General features: G+C 38.3%; 3 protein-coding genes across 3 annotated transcripts; all 3 read right to left on the minus strand.

Annotated features, from left to right (window-relative positions):
• Positions 1-343: 343 nt before the first annotated feature.
• LOC110866320 lies at positions 344-1,413 on the minus strand. The gene has a single exon (XM_022115517.2). It carries the CDS (start codon positions 1,394-1,396, stop codon positions 485-487), a length of 912 nt encoding a protein of 303 aa, XP_021971209.1. The 5' UTR covers positions 1,397-1,413; the 3' UTR covers positions 344-484.
• A 5,812-nt stretch (positions 1,414-7,225) lies between these two features.
• Positions 7,226-9,066, minus strand: LOC110866670. The gene is made up of 4 exons (XM_022115814.1): positions 8,758-9,066; positions 8,576-8,701; positions 8,292-8,430; positions 7,226-7,830 (listed from the first exon to the last, which is right to left on the minus strand). The coding sequence occupies exons 1-4, from the start codon at positions 9,064-9,066 to the stop codon at positions 7,226-7,228; spliced, it is 1,179 nt and encodes a 392-aa protein (XP_021971506.1).
• Positions 9,067-13,548: 4,482 nt separating this feature from the next.
• LOC110866671 lies at positions 13,549-14,361 on the minus strand. Its single transcript, XM_022115815.1, has one exon. It carries the CDS (start codon positions 14,359-14,361, stop codon positions 13,549-13,551), a length of 813 nt encoding a protein of 270 aa, XP_021971507.1.
• Positions 14,362-16,802: the final 2,441 nt, after the last annotated feature.

Here is a 16,802-nt window from a genome sequence, read left to right on the forward strand (position 1 = left end):
GTCAGGAGTCCTATAACTCCAACCTAACCGAAGCTATGTTCATTTAAAGTTGGGACATTTTCTGCCCCGTTTCCGCTTGTCCAACTGATCCAAATAAGAGTCCTGTAACTCTTGGATCACCTCATCATCAATTTAATTGGGCCTCTGTAATCTATGGAGTTCTATTGGGTCTTCAATATGAAAGATTTATCACTTAAGAATTGTTGAACTGGTTCACTTATTTCTAATAACAATAAATTGAGTGAGATTTTCTTTACAGTTGGAAGCCTAGAACTCGTTTAAAACAAGCTTTAAATAAGCTTTAATGGGATCACACTAAGGATCTATCAAAACCGATCTAAACTTCTATACATCTATACTTGCATAAACAAATTCTGGTCAACATTGTACATGTGTTTTTGAGAAAAGTGTCCAAAGCACATCAGCTAAAGTTTTGATGCTTATGCAAGACCATTAAGCAACTTATAAACAGATGACTTGATTGTTACTGGGATATGATATTAAGAAGTGAAACTCTGGTCCGAACCAAACACCTAAAAATGCTATCTAATCCACCCTCCATGCATTCAATCTGAGCTCCTAATCTATCCAACCTACATTGCGCAATCTGCACATTCCTCATTTCACTCGAAACTCCGTATTTACATAATCTTGTCAACGCAGCATCCATTCTTTCGAATTCATTCCCGATCCCATTTTCTTGTTGATCTTCACATGCCACAATCCCTTTGTGCAAGAACTTTGACACCACAAGTGACCATCTGTGTGTTTTGGAAACTGGTACACAGAAGAACATCAACAAAGATTCAAAAACCAAAATGGTCACTTCGGAAACTCCTATTACTGTCCTGATCACTGCCACGAGCTGGTGGTTATCTGAATCAACCACCACTGAACCACCACCACCACCGTTGATCATGTTATCAACTTGCTTCAAACTTCCAATCAACATTTTAACATCTTTTTTCATTTTCTTTCTGAAGCAATTGTATTTCTCCATGCAGTTTTCAAAGCTCATCTCCCCCTTTCTCCTCCGTAAAGCAGAAAGAAGTTCTCTATTATGCCCTTTGATTTCTGACAACATATCACTTATGCTTCCACAAATATCCAAGAATCTCACCGATTCGTCTACTAACTCATCGACCCAATTCTTGTTTTGTTCACGAGACATCAAAACCTGGGTGGTTGATGAAGTTAGGAGATCATCCATGCATTTGTACAATCTTGACAGCTGGGATAACTCACTGCAGATTGTGTCCGCAGATGCTGCTTCTACTGCCGTTGTTTTGATCTTGTTGAGCAGTTCTTCAATCCCGAAACTGATCGGATGTGATCTGCAAGGTAAGCTAATGGATTTAGTTTGGCATTTGATGCTTAATTTCGAAGTAGAAGCCATGGGTATAGAAAAGCTTTATTTGCTATATTGCTATGGTAAGCTTATCCTCTATGGCGCACTATATATACTTGCTTAACGCATATTATTGGTTATTAGATATAAAATATATAAAATTCTAGAAATGTGTTGGTGTTTGGCCAACACAACTATACCCATCAATAATAGATGCCACTTTCTTTTTTAATTTGCAAAGGTTAGGTGTTACTTTAGTTTTGCCTTACATCTGGCATCTAAAGATCGCATCTGTCATAAAACGAAATCTTTTAACTTTATTCAGGTATCGTTCAAGATTTTATTAGAGTAACAAGTAATGATGTTCTTTTTCAAGGAATTTTTCCATGTGCATCAAGATCTAATTGGTCCACGTATGGTGGTTTGTCATAATAATAATCGATGTTACACCATCCTAACCGGGGATTGGATAAGATACTGAACTCCATGTCACTATCAAAGCTTCATGCTTACGAATTGAAGTGAAGACCTAATTGATCCACGTATGCCCTTTTGACCAACGTTGTTACACCCATGTTTATTGATACCTTTTTTATGTTGGGTTGCATGTATAAGATTAGATGAAATGGTCCAAAATGGCCACGTCCATCCCCTACACAGGTTAGTTCCATTCTAAGTACTAGAATTTGACATACAGGTTAGTTCCATTCTAAGTACTAGAATTTGACATATTTAAAATATCTGATTTGTGGTTCACCTTTCACCAGGAGGTTTCAGTTTTTATGTGGTCTTACACTATAAAATTTGTTGGGCGTTTAACCAAAGTTTATGGATTAGTTGGGTCAAAGATTTGATTTGATAATTTTACATATATAAGAACATAGCAACAATGTTTTACATTTTAGCCCTTTCTAGATCGACTAGACGTTTAAGTTTTATGCATAATTTCACATTAAAGTTGCTAAATTTGTGATGATGATGTAACAGGGAGGTTCAATTATAAACCGTCGAATAATCAGTAGCCAAATTAACCTTTTATTAGCTATTTGATCATATTTCTATTGAGGGCGCGCGAAGATTTCATAATTACACTAAAATTAGGTGTTTATTATAAGTATGCACGTTTGGGTTATCTCATCTGTCTTTACATCCGATTCTTATTCGGGATGATAACGGGACAGGTATTTGCAATCTCAATTTCATACCTAGTTATAAAACCGTGTCATAAAACCATGTTTCATGCCTGACCCTATATCCGTCAATTATTTGTCCGGTAACTACTTATCAGGTATCAGGCATAACTGCGAGTATCATGTTTACCCGTTTCTTTGTTAGAAAAAAAAAATACATGTGATTTTCATGTGGATTATCTTTGGTTTCCTTCTAACTTTTAAATAATTTGATATTTTTACCAATTACAAAAAATTAAAAAATATAATAAATTACATAGAAATTATTAACCATAAAATGTTTGAAACATTTAATAAGCTTCATGAATTTGTAAATCACAAAAGACAAGTCGATATATTTCATAGCATGTAAAATATAAACAATATTATAAATACATATATCAAAAGAAATTTACATTTTCTTAATGATAAGCTACTTGAATGAAGTATTACCAGACAATCGCTAAGGGGAAAAAAATGATTTTTTTTGGTATATCGTTTGGGCAAACATTAACGGGTATATGGTTCTGAGTAACCACTTCAGGTATCATCTAATCCATGCTTGTCCCGTAACCAATAAGTCCTTTTTTCAATCCCGTACCTAGTCACATACCTGAATTACTCGTCTCAGATTTTTCAGGCATCGTGTACTCCCATCAGGCTTGGTTTTTTTTTGCCACAGCTACTTCTTATTACAAATATTACCACTACTTTAAAACTTGACATTCATGGCTTAGTTTGTCATATTGGATCATTAGAGTCATTACAACTCTTAATGGGACATATAGGTTGTGAAAGTTCATACTAGGTCTTAAAGGATTGCATAAGTTGTGAGCACTACAAGTTGTGGCCACTAATGCCATGCGTCACCTCTAAAGGCGCCATTGATTATGTAATGATCCAGTGATAGACATCTATCCTCCTCTTCTTCTCCATCTCAAACAAACACACACACACACCTCTCCTCTTCATTCTTTATCCTCCTCATACACAACACACACTCCGTCTTCTCCAACCTTCAACTACACACCACCAACAACCAAAACCACCACCACCATCGTTAATCTACCACCACCGGACCACCACCATCGTTAAGATCCACCGCCACTGGACCACTATCGTCAAGCTCCACCTCCATTGCCAAGCTGCACCACCGTCAAGCTCCGTCACTTCGCCACCCACTACAAGAAACATACAGTATTAGCGGCGCCAGAAATACCGGCGACAATGATAAATACCGGCGACCCATAGCATTACCGGCGACAATGATCAATACCGGCGTCCGAGTGTCGCCGCTATTGATTCCGATCCGTGTGCTACTCCAAGGTCTGCTGCTGGCCGTTGATTAAGCAATGATCTAAGGGTCATCTTCTTCTCCTGAAACAAACACATATCCTTTCTCTTTGAATCCTAAATACCTGCACAACCCCATCTTCTCAAACTTCAAATAAAATTTCATTCTTCTCTTCAAAACAAACACACGTCATGCTTCTTCCCGGAGCATTCTCCTTCGTAACCGGAGCATCACCGGAGCATTCTCCTTCGTAACCGGACCACCTGCGTCTTTACCGGAGCATTCTCCTTGGTAACCGGACACCTGCATCTACACCGGAGCACCTTCATCTTCAACGTAGCATCACCGGAGCACCTGCATCTTCACCGGAGCATCACCTGAGCACCAGCATCTTCACCGGAGCATCACCGGAGCACATTCATCTTCACCGGAGCATCACCGGAGCACATTCATCTTCACCGGAGCATCACCGGAGCACATTCATCTTCACCGGAGCATCTTCATCGTCACCAGATGTTTGAATGGATAAATATATGAGATTTGTTTGATTAAATATATGAGATTTGTAGTTTTATGTAAAAAACATCTTTATGTAACATATGTTATATATATGATTTGCTGAGTGTATTTTGTTTTGTATTGATTGCATATATTTGATGAACAGAGGCAGTTGATATTGCCAACATTTTGGCACATTGGAGCACTGAAACAATCTTTTTTCAGGCAAAACTCCGGCTATAGGGCAATAGCGACGACAGCATCAATAACGGCGACAAAAAGGGCAATAGCGACCCATCAATACCGACGACCCTTTAGCGGCGACATGTCGCCGGTAAAAGTTAATAGTGGCGACAAAAGAGGGCAATAGCGGCGACAGCTGTCGCCGCTAAAGGTGGCCATTTCTTGCAGTGACCACTGTCAAGCTGCACCACCACCACCATCAAGCTCCGTCGTCAAGCTCCGGCCACTAGCTAGTTTTTATCTCATGTAAATCATGTAGTGTTTATCTTAGAAATCATGTTATGTAAATGTTGTTTTAATGAGAAAATACGTAGTGTTTTGCTTCACTTTCAAGTTCAAACAAGTTTACTAACAAATTAGTCGTGTTTTGTTGGTTTGAAAGTTGATAAAGCTGGTGAATTACAGACGAAACTCCGGCCAAAGCATTTGTGGCAACATAGTAGCTGCGATTACCGAGCATTAGTGGCCAAGTATTAGCGGCGTTATCGGTAATGGAGACATATCGCCGCTAAAAGTTTTAGTGGCGAAAAAGGAGGTCTTTAGCGGCGACACATATCGCTGCCATTGCTCCGATTTCTTGTAGTGAAGTCTAATATGTCTTATTGAGATCTAACGTGCCTTTAATTATATTTTATTGTGTCTTACTGGATCTTAATGGTCGTAATAGATCTTTGAAGGGGCACGCGCCATATATAAATTTGTTATATTAGCTAGTTTTACTGTCATATTAGGTAGTCATTAGTTCTAATGACTCATTTTATCTTAATGTGTGTCATATTTACTAAAATATTAGTTAGTGAAACTACCTAAAGCTTTTTAGTAATTTCGTCTTCTTATTTGAGATTCTTTTTTATTTTTCTAAGTCTAAAATAGTAGTTATTTTGATAAAATTTTATATTCTAGTTAATTTTCGTATTTTATTCAAGATAATATTTAATGGATCAGCTACAACCGAATTTAATATTCCGGTTACTAGAATCGCTCTTTTCTAAGACTAGAGGGTATGGGGCGGGTCATCTCCATGAGGATGGGCCGCCACGTAGGACGCCACATCATCATCCTCCATGGGATGGCCCTCCTAGCATTTTGAAGGGGCTGGAGGATGGGCCTACCCCACACAAGTATCTTATAATTTTTTACTTTTTTTTATTAACTTGATAAAAACTTCTTAAAAATTAAATAAAATTAAAACATAAAACAACATAATTAAATCAATTTCATAACATTAAAAAAAATTACATTTCCTAAAAATTAAAATTACTAATCCTAGAAACGGAAAACATAAAAGCGAAAAAAAATAACGATACGACTAAAAAAATACGAAACAACCTACGACGTTCATTTTTTCTTAACTTCCTCTTTCTTCCTCCGGTAAACCTCGCGTTCATCCTCCGGAACCGAGTCGAGATCCAACCTCATAATCCTAAAATCCTCCGCTTGAGCATAGTCGGCCGTCAAGTTTTTTCTTATAACTATATTTTTCCGTCGTGAGCTCTTTGAACGAACGGAATTCGGATATCAACTCGTCCATTTTCGAACCCGCCCCGGAAGACGTTTGGCTCGATCCGCCCCCTTTTCTCTTTCCGGCCGCCTCTTTTTTTGCTTTGTCCCTTCCTGGGGGACGTTCTGACTGGTGAACGGGCAACACCTCCTCGTCAAATTCCGGGTCGTCGTTTATGTTTATTTGAATTAAAGAAATAAACTTTGGTTCATACCGACAATCGGGCAAGTTGAGGACTTAACCCACGCAATTGCTAGCGGCTCCTCCTCTAGTTTTGTCCAAGGTCTCGCCTTTGGTTTCGAACCGCCTTTGGTTTCGACTACGGTTTCAACCGCCTTCCCCTTGTTTTTTTTGGCTTGAGATTTTGAGGTGGCAATTCGGGGATGACTTCTTCATCATCGTCAAGTGGAACCGGGGGTTGCGATTGGGATGTTGGCGGTTGCGATTGGAATTGCGCTAGAGATTCAAACGAGTTGCGTTGCATCATTTGTTGGAGTGCTTGGTAATGTTGCATTTGTTGAACTTGAGACATTTGTTTGAATGCGTTGGGTGATTGTTGGAAACCCGAAGACGTAAATTGCGGAGACACCCATGGAGGATCGATAGTCGGAGTGTAATCGGGAGTCGAAAAAAAGTTAGCTTGATTCGGGTTCGGGTTGGGATTGTTCAGGTTGGGATTGTTTGGGTTGAATGGATTCATGATTTTATAAAAAAGATGGATTTTTTTATAAAAATGGATGAGAGAAGGGAGAAGTTGGAGATTTTGAATATAAAAATGGATTGAGGTGGGGTATTTATTTAAATTGAAAAAACCCTTTTTTTAATAAAGTAGCCGTTTCTATTTCTAACGGCTATAATTTTGAAAATGGGCCCGTCAAGCACATCGTTGGGGAGACGCTGAAGCCGGGACGAGCCTAAGGGGGCGGTGTGGGGGTGCGGCGCCGGGCCAAGGCCAGCCCTCATACCCTCCAGTATGTGTTTGAGACAATTTTTATCTAAACATCTGCTAGAACTCGTCTAGCCTTTTCTTGCGTTCGCTATGCTTGTACTAGACGATTTACGATTCTGTCTGTCATCACTTATTAATAGTTTGTTCTTTTTGTTCTTTTCTTTTTTCTTTTTTTTTTTTGAAAGGTAAATTTCATCAAAACAAACGCTGCCTCAAACCAACATTACAAATTTACACCAATCTCTCCAAGAAATAGACGTTCCATTATTTCTAGACGTATACCACAAAAACCAAGGTTTTTAACCTCACTAATAATACCCTCCAATTTGACCGGTTTATTCCTGAACCTAGCTTCATTTCTCGATCTCCAAATAACCCAACAACCAGTCCTAATCAGGCCATTTATAGCCTCTATCTTCTGCCTATTCAAGCCAAAATGATTATGAACTTCAATTAAGTCTTTAAACGAGAACACCACTATATTCTGAGACTTGCACCAACTACTGATAAAAGACCATAACATAGAAGCAAAATAGCAGGAAGTGAACAAATGATCAACACTCTCCTCACCTTCTTCGCATAGGCCACATATCGTGTTACTGTCCCCAATGTTTCTCTTTTTTAACGCGTCCATTGTAGCAATCTTGCCCATTTTCTCTCTCCATACGAAGATATTGCATTTACTCAGAATCGAGTTACCTCCCTCCGGAACATACACGTCCGATCTGATCCTGCTATTATCGAGAAGCTTCTTAACCGCCTTCGTGCTAAAGTCTTTATCTGCTGCACCAATCCACTCCCACTCATCCTTTTCTGATTTAATTGAACCTGCATGAGCATCGAATTGAACATAAATTCGCAAGCTCGTTAACTTCTCCTTCAGCCAAAATCAGCCTCTTCCACCGCCAGTTATACCACTGGTTGTTTATCTTGCTCAAAAAGACACTAACCCTGCATCCTATCCTTTTCGAGCTGAAATAAATTTGGGAACATCTCTTTAAGCGGCCCGTTGTAGATCCAGGGGTCCAGCCAGAAAGCCGTATTTTCTCCATTACCAACCGAATCCTTGAAAATGCCTTAATTGAATTCCGTCAATCGTAGTTTTGTTTAACACTTGCACAATATTGTACCAAACACCACCGAGAGACTTTTTAACCGGAAGAAATCCCCACCATTTCTATTAGCTTGTAAGGTTGTTGTCGTTTTGGTCCACAATCTGTTTTTGTATCAGCTAAGAACCTCCACCCTCACTTGGATAGCAAAGAAATGTTTATATTTTTTCAGTTTACTTAAACCGAGCCCATCGTTCTTTTTAGGGAGAGACACACGATCCCAAGCGACCCAATAAAGCTTTTTTACCCAATCGTCTCCACCCCACAGGAAATTCCTCATTTTCACTTCCAAATCCTTGATCACTTGAACTGGCGCCTTATATGAGGAGAAATAATAGTTGGCAATGCTTTTCAAAAACAACTTTGATTAGAGTAATTCTTCCACCGATAGATAATGAAGTCGCCTTCCATTTTGTTAGACGAGCATCAAATATATCGTACACCGGTTTCCGATTACTCACCTGATTCATGTTAGCCCCCACCATAAGACCAAGATACTTGAAGGGAAAAATACCCACTTGACATCCAACCGCCGCAACCATATTGTTTAACTCACCCAGTTGTACACCGATAGCATAAATATTCGACTTACCAAAATTTATTTAAGACCCGAACAAATGTAAAAAACACGGAGAATACGAACCACATTCCTAATATTAGAAGGAAACAATTCCCCAAGTATAATAGCATTGTCTACATACAACAAGTGAGAAACACACATCCCATTAGAAATTTGGATGCCCGACAAAGCGTCAACGCTTATCGCTTTGTCAATCATGCAAGAAAGCATCTCCACCACCATGATAAATAGGAACGGCGAGATGGGATCCCCCTGACGCAAACCTTTTTGACACTGAAATTCAAAGGTCGATGACCCATTATCCAATACTGAGGATCTCGCCGACTCTAAGATTCCTTTTATCCATGAGCACCATCTACCCGGGAACCCCATTTAGTTCATAGTGGATATCAAGAAATTCCAATTCACATTGTCATACGCTTTCTCGAAGTCTATCTTTAAGAAAAAACCTTTTTCTAGGTCTTTTTCCCCCCAATTTGTGATTTCATTTATTAAAAGCGGTCCTTCCAGAATGTAGTTACCTTTAATGAAAGCCGATTGGGACTCTGAAATCACGGACCCGATCATCTTTTTAAGACGATTAGCCAAACCTTTTGAAACCACTTTGCTTATGATACCAATAAGGTTAATAGGCCGATAGTTGTTGTCACACCCCGATATCTCCACGTATTATTGGTGGGCCCAGTGGGGAGTATCGTGACGTAGTTGATATCATCATAGTCAAACAACACAAATTTAAATGCACAGCAGAAGCAAAAGATAGATTTATTTCAACTGAGTAAATTGTAATATTAAGTATCACAAGTAGTTGAAACAGATCCACAAGCGGATCGAAGAAAAGAAAACATGGTTCAGCAGACTTAAATGCATCCAAGCTTGCGAGACTCTTATTGATGCTAAGGAGAGGCCAGCCTATTACGAGTAGTACCTGCACTTAGCCTTTTTGGGAAAATACGTCAGTTTACACTGGTAAATACAATTTAACTGACTCATTTTGAAACTGTTTAAAATTTGATTTGAATGCACGTGGCACAAAAGATTTTTATAACTTGGGATAATTACTTGTATATAATCTTGTAAAAGAATTAAATGTTTGTTATGCGTTCAGTTGCCCGGTTCATGTCGGGTTAAAGATTAATAGACACACCACATGGTATAGTCCCGCGGCGAGTTATTCTCGTAACCGGCAGTTATACCTTATTAATTATAAATGCACGGACGGGTGTACGCCTACACCCGTGTGCTAATGTCGTGGCCATTCTATGAATGATGCCAAGGATATCCGGGACATGGTCATTAAACCCCCCAAAGGCGTTAAGCAAACAAAACCAAATTTTTAAACGGGTCATCTTGATAATATTTACCCACCAAACGATTAAAGTCAAATGCCCGACCAAGCGGTATTTTATATACCGTACCCCAAGCCCGTATAAAGGAAAATAAGTTAAAAGTATTTACCTTTGCAAGTAATAATCACAATAAGCAAGTGCACGTAGCTTTTACCGGGTCTCCTATTCTGGAACGAAGGTTTATAATAACCTATTAGATTCCTAACGGGTCTTTAATTTAGCCTAAGCTTAGACCGGTTAGTTCTAATGAAAGATACAGTTCAAACGCATGATTAAGCGAAAACCGAGATAGAATGTGATTTAGACCCGACAAGTTTGGATACTTGTATAATATGGGTAAACTAAACACATTCTGGATTTTGAGACAAAAATAATTAGGTTTGACCCGTTTTGGTCAATTTATGCAAACTAGTTACATAAACCGAACCAAACGCGAATAATGCGTAACGGGTAACCATAAGAGTCATATACAGGTTTCCTAAGTTAATATGACTTAAATATGTTGTGACATCAGTAAGATATCTTCTATTATGCCCAAAATGATTTTAAACTCAAACTATGCCCCGTAAGGGCATTTTGGTCATTTAAAAGGTTATAAAAGAGTTTAAACAGTAATCTGAGTTACAAGTCTGATTTAATCAGTAATTATACTTAATTTAATAAGTTATTACAGTAGGGTATTACATATATGTGAAATTTATCATTTATAAATAAACTATGCACGGTAGGGGCATTTTGGTAATTTCACTTAAGCCTAAAAGGTCAAAACTGGAAATCTGAGTTTAAAACTTTTGCTTACTGTTAAAGTATATAAATTTACTAAAAATATCAGTAGGTATCAAGTCCTATATGTTTAAAATAGTTTTAATACATACTATGCGTTAAAAACGCTTAAAAAGGCGATTTGGAGCCATTTCCGGGTTTTTAAAGGAAAGCTGATATTTTTATTATTCCAGAAGGCTCAAAACATTTTATTTATCATATTAGATCAGTAGAAAAAGGTTTGGTATCAAAAGGATTTGTAAAACTCATTTTATAGACCAAAAGGGCAAAACCGACAATAACCGAATTAAGCTTAGAACCCTATGTTATGCTCAGCCTAAAAATAAATAAAAATCTTCAAAAATCCCAAAATATTATTTTATATCAGTAGGTAAAAAGTTTGATATCAAAAATTGGGTTTAGATATGCTATATGCTAATTATGCCATTTAATTACCAAAAAGCTTCTTATTTACGCTAATGAGCATAACTCCTAATCTAGACCTCAAACTGATGTCAAATTTTAGGGACAAGTTTATAAATCAGTAACTAAGGTGTCCACTCTTTTAAATTTTTAAAAATCACATTTTAAGGTCATATGGGCATAATAGTCAACACTTAAGCAATTAACGGAAACATGCATGTGAATCGGATAACTAATGAATCAAGTTGTATAATCACAAAGGGTTATACTAACATGAAACCTAGTCCTAAATAAGCTCTACGGCATTTCTAAATTATGCTCAAATGGGTCAGAACTGAAAGTCAAAGCAAAAGTCTACTTTTGCGATTTTCGGTTCCGAACCGAGCTTAAACTGAAAATTGTCGGGGTGAACATGTTTAGGCATGTTCTTACATTAATTACCAAGTTATTTTAATGATAAAACAGGTTGCATGGCTTCTACATTGCTAATTATGCCTTAATTTGAAAATAAGCTTTCTGTTGACTTTTTGGGATTAACTTTGACCCGACAATTGACCTAGTTAGAGTGGGAATCAGAGGGTACCCTTTTAAGGGTTTATTACCCACATAATTACCAACTCATAGGTATTTTTAATTCGAGATTTGACTGGACAAATTATGAGTAATCTCGAAGTCAAACCTTAATTACGACGGTTTGACTTTTAGCTAATTAACTAAGCTAAACTAAATTAGGAAGGGTTAAGGACACTTACAAGAGTCCTAAGCACGACTAGGGATCTTAAGAAAGCTTGCTTGATGGCCAGAGACCTCCAGAGAATGCCTTGAATGATTTTCAAATGTGCAAGTTCTTGATGTTGCAACTATGGGTCTTTATATAGTGGATTTAATTGCTTTAGATGATGCCAAGCAAGTCTACACTCGATTCCAGATCAAGACAAGCGCCCCCTATGCATGAAAACTTGTTGGTGCAGCCCCTGGTATGTAAAAACAAGGTTTAAAGTCGGTTACACAGCTCTAACAGGCACCTGTCCAAAGTTTCTGTCACTAGCATGCTGAGGCGCCCCGCGTAAGAATCCCCAGGGGGTTTACGCGCCTGGATTGACTCCCCAGAACCAGCCAAACAAGTTTCATTATTTGCACTTTAGGTCCCTGATCCTTCCAAACGTGGTTTTAAGCTTATTTCTTGCACTTTTGGCCCTCTAACTTGACTTTTAAGGGCTCCAAGGCTTAACCAAACACCGTTAAGTTCTCGGTTAACTTTATGATCACCCGTAAAACCTTAAATTTCAATGTTGACGCTTTTAACCCCTCGTATACGAATTTTATCATAACTTTCCCATACGATAACGAAACTTTGTGAAATTTTTGTCACACATTCTAGTGAGTATAATTTATCGTTACAAAGCTTCGGGTTTGCTAAAAGGTCACTCAGAGGTATACTTTAAACATGTTGACACATTTAACCCCTATAGTTTGTAATCTCTCACTTTCTTCCACAATTAGCTTCGTATGATCCATGATTTATTCGTTTAAGGGTATAGACATCATGTAGGGCTATTGTAATATATATTTATCCTTTGTTGACACTTTGAATCCTTCTATATTCACATAGTTTCTTTGTTTGTCAACTTTAGTCCCTCCAAAGTAATCTTTTACGCGTTTAAAGCTCATGACACGTGTCGATATATTATTGGACATGAATTTTCGAGGTGTTACAGTTGTTCAGCTCCAACGTTATGAATTTTCAGAATTAGCGTTATGAAGGAGGTTCCACACCCAACGTTTATCTTCCCATTTTCAAAGAATTTGTCCATTATATTTTTGAAATCAATTTCGAATAGATTCCACTTCTTAATAAATTTTATTTTCAAACCGTCTGGCCCCGGGGCCTTATCATCACCACAATCGTTGACCGCCTCTTTAATTTCCATCATCGTGAACGATTCAATCAAGAAAACCTTATCATCTTGAGCCAGCTTCTTCATGCCATCACACGACAAATTGGGTCTAACACGGACACCTTCCTTGAATCTATCTCTAAAAAACCTCATCACCTCTCTTTTGATCTTTGCAGGATTTGTTAACCATCTGCCTCCCAGGTTCATGCCCGGAATCTGATTAGAAGCCCTCCTTATGTTAACATGTGTGTGAAAAAATTTCGTGTTTTCATCTCCTTCTAGAGCCCATCTCGTTCTCGATCTTTGTTTCATATCCGCACGCTTATCCGATTCATACTTCAGAACAACTTTTTTGTTTTCCACATAAGCCCATTCCTCTTTTTCGTTCAGACCACAGTTCTCCATTAGCTCCTCTAATTCCTCTAATTCTTCTTCCGCTTTGGCAAAGATTTCCCTTTTTTCAGATGCTCCGACCTCCATTCTTTTATAGCACTTCTGATTACTGTGAATTTTTTCATTAACCTGATATCCGCAGGCCCATCACTACATCCCAAGAGACTAACAGCCTTTTCAACAGACTCCTGAAAGCCCAGTTCCTCAAGCCATGAGCTGAAAATTCTAAAAGGCTTAGCTCCAAAATTTTTCTTATTTACCGTTAAAACTAAAGGACAATGATCTGAATACTTTGTCGTTAAACCCCTCAAACAGGCATCTGGCCACTTAAAAATTAATTTTGAGCAAACTAAGAACCGATCTAACTTACTTAACTTCCTGCCATTATCTCTCACACACGTGTACTTTCTACCGTTCAAGTTATATTCCACAAGACCAGCAGTATTAATGAAATCATTAAAGTTTTTGGCACATGTGTTCTTGTAATTGGAGTTTCTACGTTCTTCTGGAGACCTAACCGCATTGAAGTCCCCGACAATGACCCATAACCCTTCAAAACCTTCCATCGTATCTCTTATCTTGTTCCAAAGGTTCAATTTGTCAGCCGCGTTTTGAGGGGCATATACATTTATAACATTAATTTCATATTGAGACCCTTTTAGTCTCCCATTGACCAGAAGAAAATTCTTGTCCTTCACCGAAGAAACCACATCAAAAATCCCTCTATCCCATAAACAAAGTAAACCACCCGAAAGACCCGACGCTTCGACACTCTCCATACCAAAATCATGATTTCCCCAAAAATTGGCCAGATTAGTACTGGAAAGATCTTCATGTTCCATTTCTTGTATAAGAATGAAATCAACCTTGTTCTTCTCCTTAAAATCCCTAACCTAACCCTCTTTGGCCGGACCCCCAATCCCTCTAGCATTTAACGAAAGAAAATTCATTGTCTAACCTCATTATTGCCTTCTTTAACCAGTGTCTCCTTCACCAAGTTGTTGTGTTCTCTGAGTTCCACCCCAATGATGTTCCCCATCATTATCGTAGCTTCATATTCATCGAGAATCGGCTCCACATTTTTGCCATTAACCTACGTATCGTCCACGAGGGTTTCCCCTGAGGAGAAGTCATTCCCCTCCTCTACTAACATCGCCCTCTCATTCAAATCAAGCACAGTGTTAAAAGTCTGTGCTCTGCCCACTATATTTTCTCCCTTAGACATATAGTTGAAAATAATGTTATCCTGGGCCCGAAGCTTATTTAATTCTATTGGATCCTCCAATTCCCTTCTCGAGCGTTTTTTAGGCCTAATGTTGCTTACTGGGCTTACAGGTTTGGGCTTGTGCTTATCTTTGTCCTTTAGTAAATTAAAGGGTTTTTTCTTGTACCCATGCTCACATGCCTTGGAAACAAAATTACCGTTAAGACGGCCGACATCCGCATTTAATTCCTCCACGCCACCCGCTTTTTCCCATGCATCAAAGACTTTTCAACTTCGTCTTCCTGACTTTCCTCCTCCCCCCTCGAGTTCACCTGAGACGGTCTCTCCTCCTCAGTCCCGGCGACTAACTCTAGTCTAACCTCATCCACCAGACAAAATCTGGAACCCAATCACTTTGCTCTTCTAAAATCCATACTTTATATTTCCTACCTTTCCAGTTTAAAATCACCGAGTCCGAGATTAATTCCCCATTTTCCACAAGACCTCCAACCCGGTTAACAGACAAATCTCTAACCTCCGGCGACAATTGGGAAGCATGAATGTAACATTCCCAAAATTTTAAATATAAAATAAAGTTATTATATGAATAGATCATGGGTAAGTTGACTGTTAGAAATATAAAGTATCTAGACGGGCCTAGGAACCCTTTTATAATTAAATTATAAAAATACATTATATTTGGACTTAATCCGTTTTTAATGAAACTTGGTTCAAAATATAGATACGAATATTCTTGTTCTAATGACATATTCATTATTTTATAAAACGTCATATTTTAGAAGTTATACACGCCAAGTAAGTGAAGCAGCTAAATTAATTATAATATATAAATAATAAAATAATTAAAACTTAACATTTAATTAATTTAATTAATATATATTACGTGTACCTTTTAAATAATAAAATAACAATGAAAATTTAAATATTTGAATACAAAGTGGGCAGGTAGATAGAAGGAATCAAGGGAGTGTATACGTGTCCTCAAGGATTAGAAGGAATCCTTTCCTTTTCGTGGGCAGCAAGTGAGCAATTACTATAAATAGCCTAAACAACTTTCAAAAGAAAAATGCTCACCTCCTTGCTTTTTTCTGTCTCCCATTTCCTCTCAAGCACATATTTCTAAGTTTTACTTTTATCTTCACCCCATAATAATAATAATAATAATAATAATAATAATAATAATAATAATAATAATAATAATAATAATAATAATAATAAAGCCCTGCCCCGTTTTAAGTGTTTTAACCCCTGATCACTAAGTCAATACCCTGTCCGATTGATTTAGGACCCACCAACACATGTCGAGGCTCTGCCCGACTTAGTACGTTGGGGTTCTGTCTCGTGACGTAGGGAAAAGTTGAATTGGGTTACTATACTTAGTACGAATATATTATTTATATTATTAAATAGTTCGGGAGTTATACCCAGGATATAACAACCCTCCTTAAAATATTTTAGAAACCCCTAAACGCTTCTAAATACACCCTGTATGCGAGAAATAGGCCCGGAATACATTTAAATTAATAAAAATAAAATAAAAACAATATTTTAAGTCTGTCCCGGGGCGCGAGAGACTACACCTCCTCCATCGCGGGTCGCGAGCGAAGGGATTGGTGGCAGAACGCGGAGCCGCCTCGTGGCAGGACACGCGTCGACAACCGGGATGACTCAGCAACCTCCCGCCGCCTTTTTGGCCCTGGCGGGGCGCGACGGCCCCTTTGATTTCCGCGCGGGGAGCGAGGGAGCCCCTAAACAGCTCTATAAATGGGATCGATTGGCTTCAGTTGTTTTCATTCACAATTCTCATTCTCTCTCAATTTTCTGAATTGTAATAATAACTCCCGGGTAAAATATCCCCCTAAATAGCGAAGCTTTGCCTCGATGTAAGTATCATAACCCCCAGTTATTAGATACGCTGCCCGATTGATCTAGTTCTCCGTAACGGCTGTCGAGGCTCTGCCCGACGTAGTCGTTGGAGTTCTGTCTCGGGGAGGGTATAACTAATGTAAATTGGGTTATTATACTAACGCGTGTGCATTGTTTTATTTAATAGATTAT

The sequence above is a fragment of the Helianthus annuus genome, chromosome 7 (assembly GCF_002127325.2).
Source record: "Helianthus annuus cultivar XRQ/B chromosome 7, HanXRQr2.0-SUNRISE, whole genome shotgun sequence".
Lineage (NCBI taxonomy): Eukaryota > Viridiplantae > Streptophyta > Magnoliopsida > Asterales > Asteraceae > Helianthus > Helianthus annuus.